This window comes from Cryptomeria japonica, chromosome 10 (assembly GCF_030272615.1).
Source record: "Cryptomeria japonica chromosome 10, Sugi_1.0, whole genome shotgun sequence".
Taxonomy (NCBI): Eukaryota; Viridiplantae; Streptophyta; class Pinopsida; order Cupressales; family Cupressaceae; genus Cryptomeria; species Cryptomeria japonica.
In genome coordinates, this window is record NC_081414.1 from 876,920,692 (window position 1) to 876,943,240 (window position 22,549).

The 22,549-nt window shown below is 38.0% G+C and overlaps 1 protein-coding gene across 1 annotated transcript; it reads left to right on the forward strand.

Annotated features, from left to right (window-relative positions):
* Window positions 1-1,429: 1,429 nt before the first annotated feature.
* Window positions 1,430-19,933, forward strand: LOC131065026 (fructose-bisphosphate aldolase-lysine N-methyltransferase, chloroplastic). The gene is made up of 6 exons (XM_057999391.2): window positions 1,430-2,206; window positions 17,989-18,017; window positions 18,386-18,597; window positions 18,745-18,867; window positions 18,976-19,392; window positions 19,501-19,933. The coding sequence occupies exons 1-6, from the start codon at window positions 1,716-1,718 to the stop codon at window positions 19,708-19,710; spliced, it is 1,482 nt and encodes a 493-aa protein (XP_057855374.2). The 5' UTR covers window positions 1,430-1,715; the 3' UTR covers window positions 19,711-19,933.
* The last annotated feature ends 2,616 nt before the right edge of the window (window positions 19,934-22,549 follow it).

Genomic DNA, 22,549 nt, shown 5'->3' on the forward strand with positions numbered 1-22,549 from the left:
CATCAACCTTCAAGAAGTTGCCAATGGAGTTACTGATGGCCTTGAAACAAGAAGGCTCCCAAAAATGGAGAGGGAGATTGGGGAGGCGGACCCAAACCGGACGAACAAAGAGAGATTCAGTAAGGGGATTGAAGGAAGAATTTCAGGGCTTAATAGAGAGGGAGAAATCCCCCCAAATCCACAACTTTCCTAGAACCAAATCATGATCAAGAGTAGAGGTAAAAGAAGCAACGAAAAAGCCTTTAGCACAAGGGAAAAACTCAATGCCATGAGCAACTAAAGGCTTCCAAGAATCTCTCACCCAACGATGAAGGTCCGAAAGAGAAAGCCAAAACCCAACAAATCTGCAGACTAAAGCACTACGTTGATAGAAATCAACATTCTCCACAACCTCCCGACCACAGACCACAATAGGGGAAGTCTTGGCACAAGGAAGAGGTCGAACCCCCTTGGAAGGATGGGCAACAAATCTGGCCACACGAGCAAAGCTACCAATTCCAGCAAAAGGAGGTATGGGCAGAGCATTAGCACCTGAAGGAGGGTCATCAGGAGCAACACCAATCCTGGGAGACTCCCTAATAACCAAAGCATCATCAGCAGCAGCTAGGGCATCCAAATCCAAAACCAGAACACCAGTCGTGTGGGAACTAGAACCCACAACCAGAGGAGCAACGCGCACAGACCCAACAACACAAAAGGGAGGAAAGGCCATGGACAAGGGCACCGAGAAGCAACCCCCACCACCACCCATAGTAGTAGCAATGCCAACACCAGCAGCACCGCCAACACCAGCAACGCCATTCGCAACGGTAGGGGCCAGTGTAGGGGAGCTGTTGCGAGTAGGAGATGAGGAATTTGAAAACGTCTGGGCGCTTGGGCGGGAGCAGGAGACATCGAGCCGTTCAAAGTAGTTAAATCTAGTTTATACATGTTGATACAATGTCTTGATGGAAGTTTATATCTTCTTGAAAACTATGAAAAAAGGTCCAAAAATATCTTGTTTGTTGAGAGTAAATATAAACTAATCAAATGAAAGTATACTCCCAAATATTAACCACTTGAATTGTGATTTCATAAATAATATTTTTTTTTTTTATTAATGAAAAATTATAAATATAACCATCAAAATTCAAACCAGCCAATAAAAATTTATACTATAACTATTTAAAAAAATCTAAAATAAAATGGATTGATTAGAGAAATTAATCTCAAACCAGAAACAAGTGAAGTATAAGGTTCTGCCAGGGACTAAAAATTTTTACAATAAAATGATAATCTCAAACCAGAAACGAAGTGAAGTATAAGGATCTGCCAGGGACTAATCATTTTATTGTAAAATTAATAGCCATAGACACGAACGAAAATCAAACTTATTAGTAATATAATCTGCTTTTATATGGATATAGATAAGATGCTACGTGGCAATTGTCCATCTAGTATTATTGCCTCTGTTCCAATCCTTGACAATCTACTGGACTCCTAAATGACACTGAAGAATAATATGAATATAATAACGATTCAAATGGTTAAGGTGTTTTTCAGCTGAAAAGCAAATTATCAGCCAACCATTAACATTACCAGGGGAAGTTAAAGCTCTGATCTCTTACGTCCATGTTTAAATGAATACAGCGAATATTTACATTTGATGCACTGCTTATTACCGAGTGCTCACATGCAAGGGATTCGGTGTAACACAGAATTAAATTCATAAATCAATGGCCATACTTTCGACATCTTTGTTTTCCACGTGTGGGTACCTTCAGAACAACAAATTTTCCCATTTGCAACCCTCGCTGTCCACCACGTCTGTCAAGACTTGCAACACAAGAGCTTTGTCTGTAAACAGTGCGAACAGGGGCCTAAAAGTTGCATCAAAGGACGATATTCAGTACTTTTGGCAATGGCTGTCAGATGAAGGGGGTATCTCAAGTTCATCTACATCGGTGAAGCCTGAAATTGTACCTCAAAGGTTGGGTTTGGTGGCCCAAAGAAATATTTCTCAGGGAGAGGTTGTTCTGGAAGTGCCCAAAAAGATTTGGATAAGTATGGATACAGTATACGCTTCTGAAATTGGGAAGTTGTGCCAGGGCTTGAGACCTTGGGTGGCTATTTCACTCTTTTTGCTTAGGGAAAAATCAAAGTTGAATTCTCCCTGGAGGCCTTATCTCAACATTCTTCCAGAGACATTGGATTCTCCCATGTTTTGGTAAGGCTACTCAATTTTCCTTTCTTTTATGAATTTTTGAATGCCTGTCTTTCTATTTTTATTTTAACCAGCAGTGTAACAAAACGACTTAACCAGTTGCATAAGATTCAAGTCAATGGTAAGAATATAAGTTAAAGAAGATTGGAGACAAGCCCAAGAAGCTAGAGCATTCAATACTACATATTTTATTTGATCTATTTTATAATTTGATTAGGAAATGCTGGAAACAAAAAAAAACTAGTGCCTAAAAAGTTACTCCAAAATTCTGGAAACAATTTAGGAAAACAGAATAGGGGCTTCTCGATTCCCTAATATACAGTGGTAATAACGTAAGTTACAGAGGATTGGAGACAAGCCCAAGTAGCTAAAGCATTCGATACTACATTTTTGTTAATATACTAGAAAATGCTGGACATAAAATTTAATGCCTGAAAGTTGCCCCCAAACTCTAGATATAGGGGCATCTCGATCCCCTACTATACAGCGGTAACATCTTCAGTTCAAGAAGTTTGGAGACAAGTCCAAGCAGCTAGAACAATCAATACTAAATCTTTGTCATAATCTGACTAGCAAAAGCTGGACACAAAAATAATGCCGAAATTCCGCCAAAATTCTAGAAACCATATTTGAATAGGAAAATAAAATAGGGGCATCTCCATCTCCTACTGGACAGAGGGTTGTGAAGCTAATATTCGTGTAGTATGAAGCTCAAAGTTCAAAATTTGAATATAAAGTAAGTATACATGAAGTGTATCAGTAAAATCACTCATAAGATCATGGTAAGATTCTAATAAAAATTGAAAAGTTGCATATCCAGCGATAATCAATAAATCCAATTGGATGAACAATCTCGATTCCTTTACTTCCAAATTTTCTTCTAAAGCAGCAACTTTAATAGCAATTGAACCTGCAGCGAATTAGCCACTCCCTGGCCAACACCCATTTTGAGTAGGAGAAATCCTCTTGTCAAGAATACAGAGACAAGATTACTGAGCTTTTGCAGTTTGAAGTGCTGGAGCGATTTCTTGTGTGAATATTGCCGTCCGGTGGCTCCTGTTGATATTCTCCAGAAGCTAAGATTGAAGTTATCTGTACTCTGTCTATGTTGAAAATTTTCATGCACAGGTATCATGGTCTGAGAAATAAATTCTTAAGCTCTTGGATCAGGAGACTAAACAGGAAGACGAGATGTCACAGAATATTTATTCTGGCTAACCAATAGAGTTACAGAGCATGTTGGCCATCATACCAACCACATCTGCAATGGGAATCAACAGCAACATGGCAAATGCTGCTTCCACCCAATCTACCTTCCAACACTACCCGCATCCCTGCCATTGTAATTTGAAAATTGATATTCCTACAGAATCCCTAAAAGCAATAATTATTCTGAGATCCCCAAGGGATTCATTTATCGTACCAATAGCATAGCATGTGCATTCCTAGGGTATTAGTAAACATCTCTAATTTCATTTACCATTTAATAAATTCACGTTTTTGATACCGCCTCTGGGTATACTGTTATAATTAAAACCAGTCCTTATTTTCATTGGATATCCTATGTACAATTTTTTTTGGTTATGTTTTTATATCCACTAATTATTTTTACACTATCAACCAAGGGCACTGCCAGCAAAGGCGATCTGACCTAAAACTAGTTTTTATCACCATCCCATATATTAAAGCCATAGCACAAAAAACCTAGATGAAAACTATGACAAATATATCATTTTACAGAAAGCTTCAATTTAACAGCACTTACAAATCTCATCCCCCAAACCGTCGTCACAGCAACTCCAACAGTGAGTTCCCTTGATAACAGATATCTCAATTATAGTGTACATATTAATCTAAATTATATGGAAATGATTTAGAGATACTTGGTTATTCATGCGAGTAGGGTTGGAGCATTATCAAAAGCAGTCCAATAATAGGTTCTAGGAAACTTGAGTAGGATTGTACTAAACTTGCATGGCCTTGGTGTGATCACTGTTTCCTTTGTTACTTACATTAGTGTTTCCCTTAAATAAGTGCCCCTAGTATTATGAGTCTTTGATACAATGAAAGACCAGGTAGATAAAAGAAAGCTTCACAACCCTCGTAAGACCAGCATAGTGAATGAAATTCCTTATAATTGACCTGCCAAAGTGATTTATAGAGGATTTGGAATGCCACTTAGGAACACCCCACCCCTACTTCTGTGTATGCTTCACAACCCTTAATAACTATCTGTATCAGATTAATTAAATTATACCCTTCCCCTTCACACTGATGTAATGACCCTTACTATAAAGGCCACTAATAAACCCCAAATCTGAACTGAGACAATTTGTCAAACACTTGGCATGCACTGAATTGTTTTGTTTGTGATGTAGTGTTTCAATATGATGGTTGTTTTGAGCATCAAGTACAATTGAGATAACAATACCAATATTGAAATGTAACACAATAAAAAATAATGAAACTCTAAATATTCATGCAAGGACTTCAATGCTAATATATCATGAATTTCCCAAATTCTGATTGCATTGTTCAGTAGACTAATTTTCTAAAAATGTATGACTGTTACAAACTCTTACACATGAGCACTGAATTTATGACAAGAGAATGTATAAACTATCACACATGAACAATGACCTTGCAATGCACCTTCTCTACTATATCAATCCAACTACAAGATAGCAATGTCTGATTACAATGGACTGTTTTCTGAATACATATATCACTGTTACGACTGTGCACTTCTATCATAAAAATTGACAACAAAAACCATGCAATGGAACCTGGAAATCACTCCTTGAACTCTGATGAAAGGAGGACTGGACTGTCCCAAGAATGCCCTTCTGTCACTACCGTACTGTCCCTGCTGCAGGCCGTACCTGGGTCGTACTGTGCGGCTGCAGTACCAAATTTTGAGCTGGGATGAATTCAAAACCCTTATTCACCAAATACAAGCCCTCAAATCAACCTTTAATTGAAATCCAACATGAAATGGCTGAGTACCATCTCCAATAACGCAACCCTTCAGAAGATATTTCACTTCCTCAGTTATGCTAATCTAAGGGAGTTATCGTTCCCAAAGATCAATGATATTTGCAGACCTTCAAGCTCCACAAATGCTCAAGTAGATGCACTAGAGAAAATAGACTTCGATCCCAAATGAGAGACCCATGGGGTCTATTTATACACATAATAGAATCTTCTAGAAGCCTCTTAGTCTTTCTAGAAGTATCCATAACTTTCTAGAAGTATCCATAATAGAATCTTCTAGAAGCCTCTTAGTCTTTCTAGAAGTATCCATGACTTTCTAGAAGTATCCATAATAGAATCTTCTAGAAACCTCATTGCACTTTTTAGATAAAAAGTTACTTCATAAAATAAAAAGTGCACCTCAATAACATTTTGGCCCCAAATAAAAAGTAATAATAAATATAATGTCTCCAAGAGCATAATGAGCCATCCAATCACCAAATAAACGCCAAAATGACTCTCTCATCACAACCATCTGCCTACGAGAGTCTGGAATAGGCAAATCCACGTAAAGTGTCATGTCATACTAAAGAGGGGACATGACAACTGAAGCAATATATTGGTTCATATTTTGATTATTTAAAAACCCCTAATATATATGCACATAATAAGGTATTGCTTTAAAGGTGAATCCCCTAGAGTTACACTATCTGCAAAAAACATTCAATTTAGGCAAATAAGATCTTATATGACAAATTATAGAAAATAGAAATTGTCTCTTTAGTTTTTTATTAATCATTTCTAATCTAAAGATCTAGTAAATTAATTGGTGTCTCAGGGAGTGTTCGTTTATCCAATACAGTGCATGATTATAATACATAGCAAGTGAGACTCCGCTTATCATTACAGAGTGAAATTTATCAGCCACAACTTGGTTGAATGATATTGCTGTTCAAGTATGAAGTTTTGTATATTCCAGTTTGCCCTATTCAGACAAGTTACAGTTATGATTTTCCCATAAAGGTCATTTAAAACTTAAATGGTATTTTGTCTTCTCACATGCATATTAATGTTTTAAGATTTAACCTGCATGTTCTAAGCCTCTAAGGTAACATAAGTACACAGCTGCACAAATTATGCAATGCAAAAGCCGAAAACAAAAATGCAGTTGCAATACAATGAACCATATATTTAACTCGCTCTGAAAGTATTGAAATAATTCTAAACAATATTTATGATGATCTGCATATCATCAACACAAAGAGGCAGAGATATACTTGGAGGACACTTAAAAATTCTTGATGCAATTCATCGATCAACTTTACATACTTATGCACTAGGATTTACAACAGAATCCAACTCACCAAGCAACTAATCACAGCAACTATCAACTAATCAGGAAAACTGACTTCTAACAATAACTAATAAGTTAACAATGTTTAGTATCTTACATTCTCCCGCATAATGAACATTAAGAAAACAAGAAAAAAACTTTTCATTAGTTATCCCATCTCTCCCTCATAATGAACATTGAGAAGAGCACCAAGAAAAAACTCCAGAGTGTTTGAAAGCGATCACGAGCAAGGGGCTTTGTGAGAATAACAGCAATTTGTGTTGCAGGACAATATACAATTTCAACCAAACCTTGTTGAATCAACTCACAAGTATGGTGGTGCTGGATGTCAATGTGCTTAGTCCTGTCATGGAACATTGGATTTTTAATCATTTCAATTCTGCTCAGATTGACACAATACAACATTGTGGGACCATCCTAAAGTTTTTGTAGATCTTGTAATATTCTCCTCAGCCAAACAAGTAGCTGAAGTGGCAGCTTTGTATTCAGCTTCTGCAGTAGGAAGAGATATAGTGGGCTGGTTCTTGGATTTCCAAGAAATGACTATAGAACCAAGACTAAATGTATAAGCAGAAGTAGAATTCTAATCATCCATAGAGCCTGCCCAATCAGAATCAGTGTGTACAACCAACATACTTTCTGTGGAATGTTGAAAATAAATACCATAATGTATTGTGCCTCTAAGACACTTGAGAATCTTTTTAGCAACACCCCAATGTGTCTCCTTAGGTTCGTACATGAACCTAGAGACCAAGCTTATTACATATGTAAAATCTAGTCTAGTAGTGGTCAAATAAAGCAAAATTCCAACTAACCGTCTATATAGAGTGGGACTCACAAAAGGAGAATCATTAGAAGTAGGCAACTTAACACCAACCTTCATAGGTGTGGCCAGTAGATTGCAATCCTACATACAAAAGCTCTAAAGAAGTTCTGAAACATCTTTCTGTTGTGACAAAATATGCTATCTGTATGGTTCCAATCTTCAAGACCAAGAAAGTAATGCATTTGACCTAAATCAGTCATTTCATATTCAGAAACCATGGTTGCTCTAAATTCAAGAAACAAAGAGGAATTATTAGCACTGTATATGAGATCATCCACATATAGAACAACAATTAGAATATCCTCACTAAAATGTCTAATATAAAGATTAGGATCAAATTGACTTTTTTACAAGACGTTTTTGCTAAAGATAAGAATCAATTCTAGAGTATCATGCTATGGGTGCCTATTTTAAACCATACAAAGCCTTCTTTAACCTGTAAACAAAATGCTCTTTGGAAGGAAATTCAAAACCTTGAGGTTGAGAAACATAAACTTCCTCATCAATATAACCATTCAAATAAGCACTTTTAACATCCTTTTGGTAAATATTCCATCCATTTTGAGCAGCCAAAGACGAGTAATCTATCAGTATCCATCCTGGCTACAAAAGCAAAAATTTCTGTATAGTCAATACCATAGTTTTAAAACTCGTGGACTCGCCATGGACTCAGGAGCCACAAGTCGACTCGCCAAGGACTCGCGAGGCGAGTCCTGGCGAGTCCATCTGAAAGACTTGCGAGTCTTTTGCATGGACTCGCGCGACCTAGAAAAAAAGTCATGCAAGCTTTAAAATTGAGTTTAACATGTGAAAAAATTTGGTCTCTCCGTCAAGATTCATATATGGAATATAACATTAAAGTATAAGTGACATTTCCTTATATCTTTCTTCTTTCTTATACTTTAAGTTATATTCCATATATACTGTCAGGATGTTTTAGAGTGGTTTCGAACCTCCAGGAGTTATAATGCAAAATCTAGTTTTAGGAGGATTCTTCAATTTTCCAGACTTAGTCAAATTTCAGGATCCTTCGGCAATGCCCCTTGACCCCAACTTGGGGGCGCTGCCCCCAAACCCCCGTTGAAAAATATAGGGGGAAATTGCGCCGATGGAAGTAGGGAAAATTTAACCTCTGAGTCTGATTAGGCTCCATATAAAAGCATAATTAGCATTGAAGAAATCTTGGTATTATACATTTTAGAGTTGAAAGTTTGAAACTATGAGTATGTGACATGTGTAATGTTTCAATTATGACTCTTATGTTCTCTAAATGCATTAATTTCTTTATGTTTTTTTGTAAAACTACGGTTTTTTTTTTTGCCGAGTCTTTCACGAGTCTTTCATGAGTCCGAGTCCGAGTCCAAATTTTTGGTTTGCCGAGTCCGTGGCGAGTCCAAGTTTTTCAACTATGGTCAATACCTTCTTGCTGAGTGTCCTTTTGCAACTAGTCTAGCCTTATATTTATCAATAGTCCCATCAGATTTATATTTAGATTTACAAATCCACTTTGTATCAACAACATCCTTACCAAGGGGCGATTTGACCAACTCCCATGTGTCATTTCGCTCAATGGATCCCATTTCACTCTTCATGGCTGCAACCCACTCTTCCTTTGCACTAGCTTCTGCAAAATCTTCTTGCTTATCATTTTGCATAACAGGAGTCATGAGAGCATAGTTAACTTTTGTATAGGACCTTGTAGTCATTTGATCAAAATTAGTATCTGCCATGAGTGATGGGGTATGATTTTTCTCTATTCTTCTTTGGTATTTCTGATGCTTCCTAGTCTGCACATTTGAGGATAAAGTTTCTCCATTATCAATGACTTCCGATTCATCAAACACAAGTAGATGAGAGTCCTCTTAACCTATATCATTCCCACAGGGTTTGATTTCTTTGATTTCTTCAAATCAATCTCAATACTCTTAGCCTTTTCATCAAGAGTATATTGTGCTCTTTCATAAAATACATCATCTCTACTTATTGTTAGTTTCTTATTGATAGGATTATATAATTTGTAAGCTTTGTTTTTAGAACTATAACCAATAAAAATGCATTTGAGACTTTTTTCATCCACCTTTGTTCTTTTTTCCATAGGAATATGTGCATAAGTAACACAATCAAACACCTTTAGATGAGCAATAGATGGTGTAAAACCAGACCAAGCTTGTTCAGGAGTCTTTTCATGAACTGCTTTTGGGGAGCTCCTATTCAACAAATATATGTGCATAAAGAACACAATCAAACACCTTTAGATGAGCGATAGATGGTGTAAAACCAGACCAAGCTTGATCAGGAGTCATTTCATGAACTACTTTTGGGCAGCTCCTATTCTACAAATAAACTACAGTAGTGATTGCCTCTATCTAAAAACTTTTATCTAGGTTCTTTTCTTTCATCATGCTTCTAGCCATTTCAACAATAGTTCTATTTTTCCTCTCAGCAACCCCATTTTATTGTGGAGTGTAGGAAGTGGTAAACTCTCTTTGAATCCCATGTTCTCTATAGAAATCCAAAAATAGATTTGACCCATACTCTCCCCCATTATCTGATCTAATGACCTTAATGAATTGACCATTTTGTTTTTCAACTAATTGTTTGTACTCAACAAACTTATCAAAAACTTCGGATTTATCAGCCAAACAATAGGCCCAAGTTTTACAAGAAAAATCATCAATGAAAGTGAAAAAATACTTGGATTTATTTAGTGAGGGAGTTGCCATAGGACCACATAAATCAGTATGAATGACTTCAAGAGGTTTTCGTGCCCTTTTGGACAAATCAATCAGAAAAGTATCTCTTTGTTTTTTATTCTTAAGAAATGGCAATTTTCTAACCATATGTTTCTTATTTAGCAAAATTGAACCACCAAAATTTAGATGCCCATACCTTTGATGCCATAGTTGACTATCACGCACCTCTATAGTACTCAAGATCTACTTGCTTGAAGAAAAGTGAAGGGGAAACATATGATCAACTGTAATCTGTGATTGTGCAACCACTCCATATCAATGTGACTTATCTTTAATTATACGTTCATTTTTGTCAAAAGCAACTTGATAATTTTGTTCAAGCATCTGACCAACTAATAACAAATACTTTTTTAGAGCAAGAACTAATGAAGTATCAAAAATATGCTTAGTTTTACCATTCTCTTTTGCTATTTCAATGGTTCCTTAAATTATTGAATAGATTTTCATTAGAAGTCAGATGTGAGGAATAACCAGTATCGATATATCACAAAGTCTCTTCATTAGAACTTGTATTTAAACAAGAAAGAAACAGATTTTGAGTATCTTCTGTAGCATGGTGAGGAGATTGCTTATGCCAACATTCAGACTCATAATAGCCAAATTTATTACAATGAAAATCTATGTTCCATGGAGTTTCGGGGACGGGGACGGTAGGGGACGCCGGGACGTGTTTTTGGTACAAGGGTACTTTTGGGTCATTTTCGAGGGGACGGCAGGGGATGGCTCTTAAAAAAGTAGGGGGAGTTTTACAAATATAGAGAAATTTCAAATATGCATTTCATAACAATGGTAAAGCATTCATCATAGACATTAATACATTGCATTAGACTTGAATTGAGATTTCACAAGAGAATTGACAAACATTTTACCAAAATTCAAATGCTTTTATCAATCATTGCCAACAAACATATGTCATTAACATTCATAATAGACATAAAATGATAAATACTAAATATTAAACATCCATAACTATGAGATGACATAAACTGTAAATAGAAAAGATAAAACATAGAAGTCCATAATCAGTTGTCTATTATAATGTCAAGATAAACTAAGAAAATATATGGCACATGGTAGGTCTAAGACTATGAGTCTAAATCAAGATCAGAGCTAGAGTCTCTGTCTGAGTCAAATATCAATATGAGGGGCTGCCTCCTCAACCAATGGAACCTCAAGCAATCCTGGAGGTGTCTCGTCCTCAACCTCTAATGGAGTACATTTGATGGCCTAAGCTTCTCTTTCATATGCTGTTCACTCCTTAACCAGCCACTTCTTCTCTTCTTGCTGCTCTTTTCCTATTTTGCAAATGTCAAAATGAATGTCTTTTTCTTCCTTTCTTTGTTTGTTTTATGCACTAGATTAGGGTTTTTTATATTTTGATGTTTATTTGGGGTCTTGGTGGGGCCAGCCGAACCTCTATTGTAAATTAAAAATGTGTTTTTTAAATTTATTTTGGACTTCAAAAAATTCTGGGCCATAGGGAATTGCCAGCTGTCCTGGGGACAGTTGGGGGACCTCTAGGCGTCCTGGGGACAGCTAGCCGCCCCCTGTCATCCCCTACTGCTCAACATCGGTCCCCAAAATGTCCCCTATGTTTTTGCCAAAAAAGGGACGCTTAGGAAACGGCAAATTCCCGTCCCCGTGTCCCCGTTTCGTCCCCAGTACTGGTACGAGGGAAAAAAGGCAGGGGAAGCGTCCCCGTGGAACATAGATGAAAATACTAAACATGTCTTAGTTTCTACCAGTATCTCTACTTCTACCTCCATAATTGTTACTTCTTCCCTAAAAACTAGAACTTCTTCAATGATCATAGCCCCTACCTTTGTAATTGTGACTAGACTCACCTCTATGCTCAATTCTGGAATGATAGTCATTGACCTTACAAAACTTATGTGTTTTTCCTCTTATGTTTGCCTTAGATGCAAATGTTTGGTCTAAAGGCTTTTCACTACTTTTCATTTGTTCTTCTGCTGTTAATAGAATGCCACTTAACTCATCAATTTGCATAGAGGTAAGGTCTTTTGAAATTTCTATGGCGGAAACAATGTCGTCAAATTTGGAAGGCAAACTTCTTAAAACTTTTGTGAGGAATTTATAAACTGATTCATTTGAACTCATTTTAACATTTTCAAAACTTTTCCTTAGTGTTTGCAATTTAGTTGTATGAGCACCTTGATATGCATTTACAAGAATATGCCACAAATCTTTAGATTTTAAGAAAGTTTGTATTCGTGTACTCTAATAAGCAAAATTTGTCCCACCAAAAATAAAAATCAACAGTCCTGATGTACTTGAAGGATTTGCCATCTCAAAAATAAATGTAGCAAAATAATTAACTCCTATCAATTTGAAATTCCAACAATCTTCTTGCACATTTCCCTCGGCAATTTGAAATTTGAAATACGAACATTAACCAAATTTTCAGTTTTACTCGACAGCAAAGAAATACTAAACAGAACCTAGACTTGTGTTTCCACTAGTTTATACAGCCAACAACCTTCACATCTAGCAATAACTCTTTTCATAGCCTCAAATTAAAAAAATCACTTCATTATCACTTCTCAAAAAATCTCATTTTCTCATCAAAACCCTATCACAAAATTTAACATATAATCTTTACTTTCCAACAATTCGTACTTTGAAAGAGAGAAAAAACTTATTTGCCATGCTGACCAAAACTGTTATGCCAAAAACAGCGATCAAAAAACAAATGATCTCCACAGTCCACTCCTCAACACAGTGGCAGCTAACTAGGGCTGCAACCAAAACTACAGTTCTAAATTCTTTATATTCAAACTCTTATTTCCTTTTTATTTCTACTTTCCTTCATACAGACACTTGTTGTTCACCAAATCTGGTTAACCCAAGTACACCTGCAATCCTTCTATGAAATGGCCAATTTCAGTCTATGAAACACATTAGGGCTTGGACAACATAACATAGGACCCTAATTGATCCTCTGCACTTCAGGTTCTGCTAGACCTAGGGGGGACACCCTTTTGATGCATTGAATCAAACTCATTTACTCACCATGACAGCATCAATAAAGTAGACAAACCATTCCACAAGCTCAACAAATTAGGTAACACATACAGATTGGCTAGACCTTGTACAAATAATGGGTGAAATAGAGCTTGGGAAGGATTCAACACAAACCCCTAAACATAAAGGGAAATAGATTTGTCTTTAAAATTGTGTATCTGAAACTATCCCCAAATCTGCAAGACTAGTGCCTTGTTCATTGGGCAACAGAGTCACACACAGAACTGCAAATGTAAATCATAGCTGCAAGTTTGTTTTCCTTAAACAAGATATTCATGCATCAATACCTTATACTAATGCATTATTTGATTCATTCACAAAATTATCAGATCTGGATACATATTTCATCATTTATGACTGACTACAGAATTTAAAACCTTCATTGAAAGATACCTACAAACAGTCACAACAATCTCCTTGAAATTGACAAATTTCATCCTCCTTAAGGATTCAATTCATAACAATGAAGTACATGCCTAGAGACAATACTGTGTGGAATTTACTCATGCCTGACACAAGTAAGACCTGCAACTAGAAAACACATCTACAACACCGCACTGTAACTCCTATACCCTGAAAAGATACATAGAAATTTACACATTTGGGTCAAGAAATTCAGAAATGGAAGCCATGAAAACTAGAGCACTTCCTCCAAAATTCTGGAACCCTTACAATGAGAAGAAAATGAGAATAAGGAGAGGGAAAAACATTAGGTCTGCAACCGAAATTGCCAAGTGTCTCTTTTTCCAACTAAATTCACTTTCTTCTTCTTTCCCGTGGGAAATGCTCCCAAAATATCCAAAATTTGTTCAAATTAATTGCATTATTGGATTCCTTATCCCGAGAGCTTTCCGGTGATATATGATACTTGGTACTTTGGGCAAAAATGGACCTTTGGGCGAATTAAATCCTTCGTATGCCTGCATTTAAATTTTTGAATTTTTATATAGTTTCAACTATATATTAAACTTGATTTTAACTTTGATTTTTGGCTTGATTTTGCCTTGACGCCCTGCCATGTGGTGGTCTCTGATTGACTGATGGGGTCCACTGGGCGCCACCTTGGATGACACCTCATCACCGCCACATGCACGCCTCGTCACTGCCACTTGTATGCCACCTGTCTGCTTGCTTGTAGGCCACATCGTCACCACCTCAGCGACACCGCAGCGGGACCTGCGAGCTGTCTTTCCACCTGGACGCGCCACTTGTCTTTCGCCATTTCGCAATGGCTAACTAGCTTGCATCTTCGGGTCACGAAGTCACACGAGCCGTTGGATCCTCTGCAAGATGCATGCCACATTGGATTCAATTAGCAGCACCTGCGATGGATGGAAATCGCGCTAGCCGTTGGATCCCCTGGACTTGCATGGTTTTTAATTCCTTTCGCTGAGCTTTTCGCCATTTCGCAGAGCTTAACTGGCGAGCATCTTTGGCTTGTGAATCCACGCACACCGTTGGATCTCACCGAACATGCTCAATCTTTAGCCTTCATTTTTCGCACATGCTTTTTGCTATTTCGCGAAGGGTATTCTTCGAGCATCTTCCCTTCACGAATCAACGTGCACTGTCAATCTTCTCCGAACCTGCACGATCTTTAACCTGTCCGTTCTCTGCAAAACTTGCCTCGGGATCCGTGCATGCGTGGGGTCCACCTGGTCGCCACTCATCCTCCTTGATCACCTCGGTAAGCGTGCCCACGCGCGTGGGGTTTGCTTGGGGGCCCAACCGGCTCATTGTCAAAAGCCCTTGAGACTTTCACATTATGGTAGTGTGGAGTTTTGGTTATAAATATCAAAAAGTTACATTCCCCAGCCAATGTGGGATATTGCCTTTTGCCTGGCACTGTGTATTCTTAAAGCTTTCTTTGAGTTTTAATGGCGTTTTCTGCATTTGCTTGGAAGTTTTAACGCCCAAACACCATTCCCACGCAGGAGGATTACTGGCAAAGTCACATGGAGCTGCCATTTGCTTAGAAGCTTCAGAATGGCCTCCAAACTCCACCTTCCATTGCATTCTGAAATGTTTCACCTGAGTTTTAATGGCTTCCTCTTAATGTTTCATGTCAATGCATCCATAGAGGAATGCTGGCAATACACTTACCAATTTATATTAAACTTTTCTGCTTTTTTACATGCTACATGGGAGAAGATTTGCCATTCAAAATGACAACGGCACAAGCTATGTTTCAACGCTGCCCTCCAAACACCCACCACGCAGGGGCTGCCATCATTGCATTTTGCTTGAAAGTTTTACTACAGCTTCTAACCACATGCCACGCAGGAGGGAGAGACATTGCTATGGTTTAAAAATTTCTGCATTTCCTATACTCCACTCCATTCTGAAAGGAGGAAGCTGGCAAAGGGGAAAAACACTTGTTAATTTCATTGCCTTTGTTTGAATTTTAAAAGTGCCCCTTCCAAAAAATACATAGGGACTGCTGGGTTCACACTTATCACACTTGCCATATACATTTTACATTAAACTTTTATGCCTTTTACAAGTTGCGTGGGAGAAGATTTGCCATTCAAAATGACAATGGCACTTGCTTTGGGTTTGAAACATTGTCATTTGCCTTCCTCCATCTTCAACGTGCTGAGTTGCCACTTCAAGGAAAAGACCACGCAAAGGGAAAAAATTGTATTACATCTGTTAATTGCATTGGCTTTAAAACCTTAAGATTTTCCATCCAACGCAGGCCCTGCCAATTGAATTTGCTTGAACTTTATACGCTTGGGTCAACCACCATGTAGAGGGATATTGCTGCCATTTTGACTTGGCAATGTTTCTGCTGGAGCGTTCCATTGGTCAATAGAGGAACAAGATTTATTTGTTCTTTCCAGTTCCTCTCCTCCTCTGTTAAATCATCAGAATCATTACAAGAATAAAGCTGAGTTAGGTAAAGAAGTGCCTCCAATCTGCTAAAGACCAAATCACCAATGTGTTGAGTTCCATTCTTTGTTTGTTTATCATTGTCCTCCTTTCGTTTTGCTCATTCTTCCTCTAACGTTTCTCTTCTATCGATAGATCTTTTGTAACTAGCAATACTTAAACGCTTTTGGACATCTTTCTCCTTTATTCTTAAATCATATAACACATGATTTAAAATATCAATTTAAACTTTGCTTGAAAAGATGCATGAAGTGGCAAGCTAGGTCGGGCCGCAAAGTGGGTCCGACTAAATTTTTTTTCATTTTCATGCAACTGACCTTCAAAATGCCTCAGGAACCTTAAACATGCCTCTGGAATCGATCGGCATCATTTTCGGGTCATCAAACTGAGTTTTGCAACTTTCAGGCACTTAACGCCACATTTTCGCATTTAATCGCGAAGACATAATTTTCAAACTAGTCAAAACACCTTTCTGGACCTCGCCATCTGACAGGCGTGTACTCTGATATACAAGCATGAACTCTACCAAACGATTTCTCCAGACGAATCCTGAGCAAAGAGATATTAATTGTCAAAAATGACCAACTGGCTTTGTCGGCACTGCGGACCTGATGAAGTCAATGCGCAGGCAACTCATGATGCCTTTCTTAAAAATATCAAACGACCTCCGTAGACCCTCAAATATGAGACATAGGTACCTTGAAGTACATATCAAAAATTAGAATACTCAGTTCGACCAAAAGACTGACTGGGTGCGAATGGTACGCTCATGAAAATGGCTACTTTAACTGATACGACAATGAAAGTACGGATCATTGAAACAGATGGCTCAATAAACCCTTTTGAAAACCAATCAAACGGATTGGCAAAAGCTTGAAACTGGAAACATAGTTTGTCATTTTCACCAACAATAGCCTGGAACAAACATTCTGACATGACATTCGCTGAGACAACTTTTACACTCATGCAAAACAGGGCTCCGACTAGGTGCTGAAACAGGGACTTGTCAAGCCATACAAACTGCAAACAGATTAAGCTTTGAAAACTGAGCAAATGGATTCATAAAGACTTGAAAATTTGCATGCTGACTCACATTTATGCATACAATTCAATCCATTTTAAAATTCTTCATGACAATCAACATGGCAAAAGATATAAGCACTCAAAGTAGGCTATTCAATAAAATCTGCATTTGTGCCTAAAACGCACTTTTAGCTCACCCCTTGAAATGGGTACCTGATAAACAGATCCAAACTGAAATCTGAAAGTTGCACAATACTTGATTAACCAAATGAAAGGTGTAGGACACGCTTCCCAAGCCTTACCCTTTGAAAAACAATTGGCTCCATTTTACCCTCTCTCTAACTAGGCCCCCTGAATGAGATTAGGTGCCTTTTTGAAAATGCAATATCAAAATTTCGAAATGGGGCTCAAAACTTGACTCAAATTTAATGAGTCCCAACAGCACTAACACTCCTTTTCAGATTTCTCCTCCTTCTAGGGCTTTGGTCTTTTCACTGCACGATACATACTTCCTTCTACCTTTCTATGCATTGATACCCATTAAAGATATAAAAGATTATAAACGATATTTATGATGATCTGCAGATCATTAACAACAAGGCAGAGATATATTTGGAGGACACAAAAATTCTTGATGCAATTCATTGACAATCTTACATATTAATGCAATAGGATTCACAGCAGAATCCAGCTAACCAAGCAACCAATCACAACTACCAACTATTTACCAAAACTTCTAACAATAAGTTAACAATGCTTATTATCTTACATATCGTTGATTACGCTTCCATGATAATACATGAAATGATGAATTGAGATTTCTTCTACCGTTGAATTTCACTTACTGTTGACAAATACTGTTAAGTTTATCAAATGAATTTGGAATCTATTTTTCTTGATGCCTCTGGAATTTCCAGTGCAGGTCAGAAGAGGAGCTAGCTGAGCTGCAAGGTTAGTTAGAAAACATGCTCATATAGTCCGTACTTTATTTTTTCCACTAGAAAAATAAGTGTAACACACCAGTCAGAGGTCTATCCCCATCCTTGTAGATATAAGATATGAGTGCCCAAAAGCCAGAATGGTATATAATATAGTTATTTTCAATTGCTTAAAAACAATGTCCTGTATGCCAGAAATAGAATGAAAACTTCAAACACGTAAGAAAGACTTTGAATTTATGGAGGTATCTCTCGTCTTGTCTCACAGAACTAGATCTAGTGACTAATAATGGAAAAGGTCAAAGGGCTAGTGAAAATCCCAATTGAGTGGAAGCCTTTCTTGCAACAATTTGTCGCTAACGTTTGCCACAATGTAAGCAGGAACTCAGTTGCTGAGTAGCACCTTAGGCTACAAGGACTATGTAGGAAATGAGTTTTTGAAGGTTCAAGATGAAGTCATAGCTCCGAACAGGCATCTTTTTGACTCTGATATAACAGAGGAGGACTTTCTCTGGGCCTTTGGGATACTGAGATCCAGGGCATTCCTTCCTCTTACAGGAGACAATCTTGCTTTGGTTCCATTTGCAGATTTGGTAAAATTTCATTCTTGCCAAGCAATAAAATTTGCATCTGTTTTATGGTGCTCCCTGTTAATGTACAGAGTCTTATTCTTTCTTCAATCTGAATAGGGTAGATCCATATTCTAAGAGAATGGTGTTCTCTGGTGCTATTTTAATCAGGTAAACCATGGGTTTAATATAGCCGCAGAAGAGCCTAGCTGGGAGAGAAGAGGATCTGGACTCTTCAATCGGCAAGAAGCATTGAGCATGAAAGCACCAGCCGCTTTTATGGCTGGGGAACAGGTACGTTAAACTTAAACATATTTAGATTCCTACAAAACTTGGCATCCAATTGCCACTGTTTTTGTGACTAAGTTAAATGTGAGCAAGCTAACAGTATAATTTGATTAGGTCTTTATGCAATATGGGAGGAATAAAAGCAATTCTCAATTGGCATTGGATTATGGGATTGTGGAGCGCAATGCCATTAATGATCCCAATAGGAATATCTTTACTCTGACTTTGGAAATTTCAGAATCAGACCCATTTTTTGCTGATAAATTGGATATAGCTGAGTTGAATGGCATGCAAACTACTATGTACTTCGATATAGCTCAAGGTCAGGACCTGCCAGAATCCATGTTAACATTCTTGCGTCTTATGGCTCTTGGAGGAACAGACGCTTTCCTGCTGGAAGCATTATTTAGGGATTCAGTGTGGGGCCATCTAAGTTTGCCTGTTAGCGAAGCCAACGAGGCAACTATTTGTAAAGTGATTCTAGATGGCTGTCAATCTGCCCTGGGTGGTTATGCTACTACTATTGAAGAGGTAAATTGGGTGCTTAGATTTCATGGTTATATGTGTCTGCTGTTGCTTAAGCAACATTCTGTGATATTTGAACCTAATACGTTTTTTTTCAATGTTGGCACTTGGCAGGATAAAGCATTGCTAGGACAGCAATTAGAACCCAGATTGGAAATAGCTGTAGTGACAAGGCTAGGTGAAAAGCGGGTGCTGCGGGAAATTCAAAGCTCGTTTGAAGGGTATAGGGCACAGCTTGATCAGCTTGAATACTACCAAGAAAAAAGACTTAAGGATCTAGGTCTCTGTGGTGAACTAGGAGATGTCATCTTCTGGGAATCCTAGTAGACCTATCCATTAGTTCTTATTGAATCGTTTCTCAAGCAATAATGTTTTATCTTCCATGCTTAGAGAAAACAAGTAAAAGCGAAGGGAGTTTTTAATTGTAGGAATCATCATGCTCTTGGTTGTATGCAACTTACTAGGTAGAATACCTCAAGTGAAAGTCAAATGTACAAAGTTAAGTATCACCTTATTCACCATAATTAATACAAATATGTTTGAATCATTAAGAGGAATGACAATATTTCTACTGTCAACTTTCCTGATTTTAAATTGAACTTCTTGGGTTAAGAGCTAAGGAGAGGGCCTATCCATTCCACCAAATTTGTCTAGGTGCGATCCCAAACTCATTTGTTATGATGTTGATCTCTAATGGGCTCATTAAGAACAATTCAACGTCACCAACGATCCAAGGGTCTATTGACAATGTCGTGTTGGAATTGTTTCTTGTTGTGCCAAGAGCTCGAACTATCAACGCTCAATACAAACGCCAGATTTAACACGACTCACTGGAGGCAGTTAAGCCATCTCACAAGTCCCCAAGGAGAAAGCCATCTCACAAGTCCCCAAGGAGGTGCTGACCACCAAGTTTGCAATTTCCCCCTCAACATCGACTGAGCCTTCACCACCCATTGAAGAGAGACTTTGATGTATAGTGGATTGTCTCTCACCGGTTTGTGCTACCTTGTCTAAGTATCTCCTCCAAACTACACAAGAACCATCCAATGTTTCTACACCTCACACCCTCCAAAGGTGTACAAGACTTACCCTCTCTGACCTTCTCAAGGTCCTTAGGCTAGGATAAGCTCTTGTTGTTTTGTGAGTCCCATTTTCTTGCTTTGGAGACCTTGTTTTCCCACTCTCTTTCACACTCAACTTGAGAGTCCAACCCCTCTACCATAGGATCTTCATTCCCCACACTACACACATTAGGATGGATGACTTTGGTTGGATTCCAAACCCTATCCCTTACTTAGGAGCTTTTTGCACTTACCGGTTTGGTGTTTTACAAACAAACTACACTTTTAGGCCTAACCAGTTCTAGTAGCCCTATTAGCGAGGTGTTCTGCATTTACCGGTTGAACTTCCTGAACAACCCTATGAACTCTTTTACTTTCCAGACACCCTTTTGGATTTTACATACAATATCTCAAAACCGGAGGTGGGTTTTGTCTCTAACATATATAACCCTTACTGGTTAACTAGGCCTAACTACCCCTTTCTAGGCCTTAAAAAATAGGGATTGGTTAAAACTCCTTCACCGGTCTGATTGCCTGAGTGAATTGTTGATAGTTTGGGGTCTATGTTTCCATATGGAATTCCAAACCAATCATACTTATCCTTCACCCACCAGACTCACCCTATTGGGGCTTATTATCCGTGATTCCTAACGCTTGCCAACTTAACGTGCCAAGCTTAGGGTATGGTGGCAAATCTCTGATTTGGCTTCCCTTGTCTCAAAACCAAAAAGAAAACATAGAATACATTGCAACCTAACATTCCACAAGGTTTCAGAGAGGGAATTCACCTTGGAACGTTAGGTTGGAGCCATTTTGCTCTCAAACCCTGGTTTTTAGGGCTCTTGAACCCGCCTGCAACAAAATGAAGATTATTTACAACCTACAACACTTCAAGACTCCAAATCAAAAACAAAATGAAAGTAAGACACTAGTCTAGCAATCCATGACCCTGTTTTGGGATGCTCGATCCGTACAAGTCGTACAAACCTGTAAAGAACAACAAAAACTCAGTAGAACACACACAAATGGGAAACCAAAACTTGTTTATTTGCTTCACATCTTCAACAACCTTCAACAACCAATTATTTCCGGTCTTTCCAAGCCTTATACTGGCCTTGGAGTAGTCACAAACGCTCACAACTGATTGTGTCAACCAACTAACCGTTGGAGTATGAAAATGTTGCAAAGTTGCTATGAGCATCTTTTGCAACTTTTGCAAATTGTTGCATATGTGAGCAACTTTGCTCAAATCCAAACTTGGTCATTTTCAACTGACTCATATGACCTTAACAACTTCAAAACAACATCAATCAACCTACATTAACCCAAAAACAACTTATCTTATTAAGTGCTCCACCTAGCACCCTTAAGAGCTCACATGCCAACATTGGCCAAACAAAGACTCTTAGGGCCCTTACAATCATTTGAGCACACTCTTAATGGCTTCTTGGCCTAATTACAAAACTAAAAACATGATTCCAACATCCTGAAAACAAATTCAACAAAAATTGCTTAGTGCCCCTGCACTAGACTCGAACCTGTGATCCAAGGCTCTGATACCAATTGTTGGAATCGTTTGCCATTGTGCTAAGAGCTTGAACTATCAACGCCCAATACAAACGCTAGATTTAACCTGACCCATGAGAGGCGGTTAAGCCATGTTACAAGTCCCCAAGGAAGTGTTGACCACCAAGTCAACAAATCGTCATCTATTGAAATCTCGATTGCAGTGGAACATTGATTTATCTTTTTTTACTAAATTACTATTATAGAGTTGGTCATACAACATAATATTTTCATAATTATTAGTCAAATATGCAATGCCCAACACATCCCCCATCCATCCTTACCATCCTCTCTAACATACCTCATCCAACATCATCATGCTACACATTTTTTGAGCCGAAATTTGAATCCCCCTACCTGACATTTGTTTTAAGCAAAACAAAAAAAAAATTCATTTGTTTCGATGTTGGAGAGCAGGGAAGCATACCAAAGGCCATTGCCCATTACGTTGAGAAGGGTCAGAAAGACTTTGTTCCAACTTCTCTTCTAATGTTTGTAAATATCCATGTCTCACTTGCCACAAATGTTTTTTATAT

Bases quoted from the DNA above. Each gene is read 5' to 3' on its own strand.
- LOC131065026 (XM_057999391.2), top strand. From the start codon at position 1,716: ATGGCCATACTTTCGACATCTTTGTTTTCCACGTGTGGGTACCTTCAG. The intron at 18,598-18,744 runs GTAAAATTTCAT...TATTTTAATCAG, and splicing joins TGGTTCCATTTGCAGATTTG to GTAAACCATGGGTTTAATAT. The intron at 18,868-18,975 runs GTACGTTAAACT...TAATTTGATTAG, and splicing joins CTTTTATGGCTGGGGAACAG to GTCTTTATGCAATATGGGAG.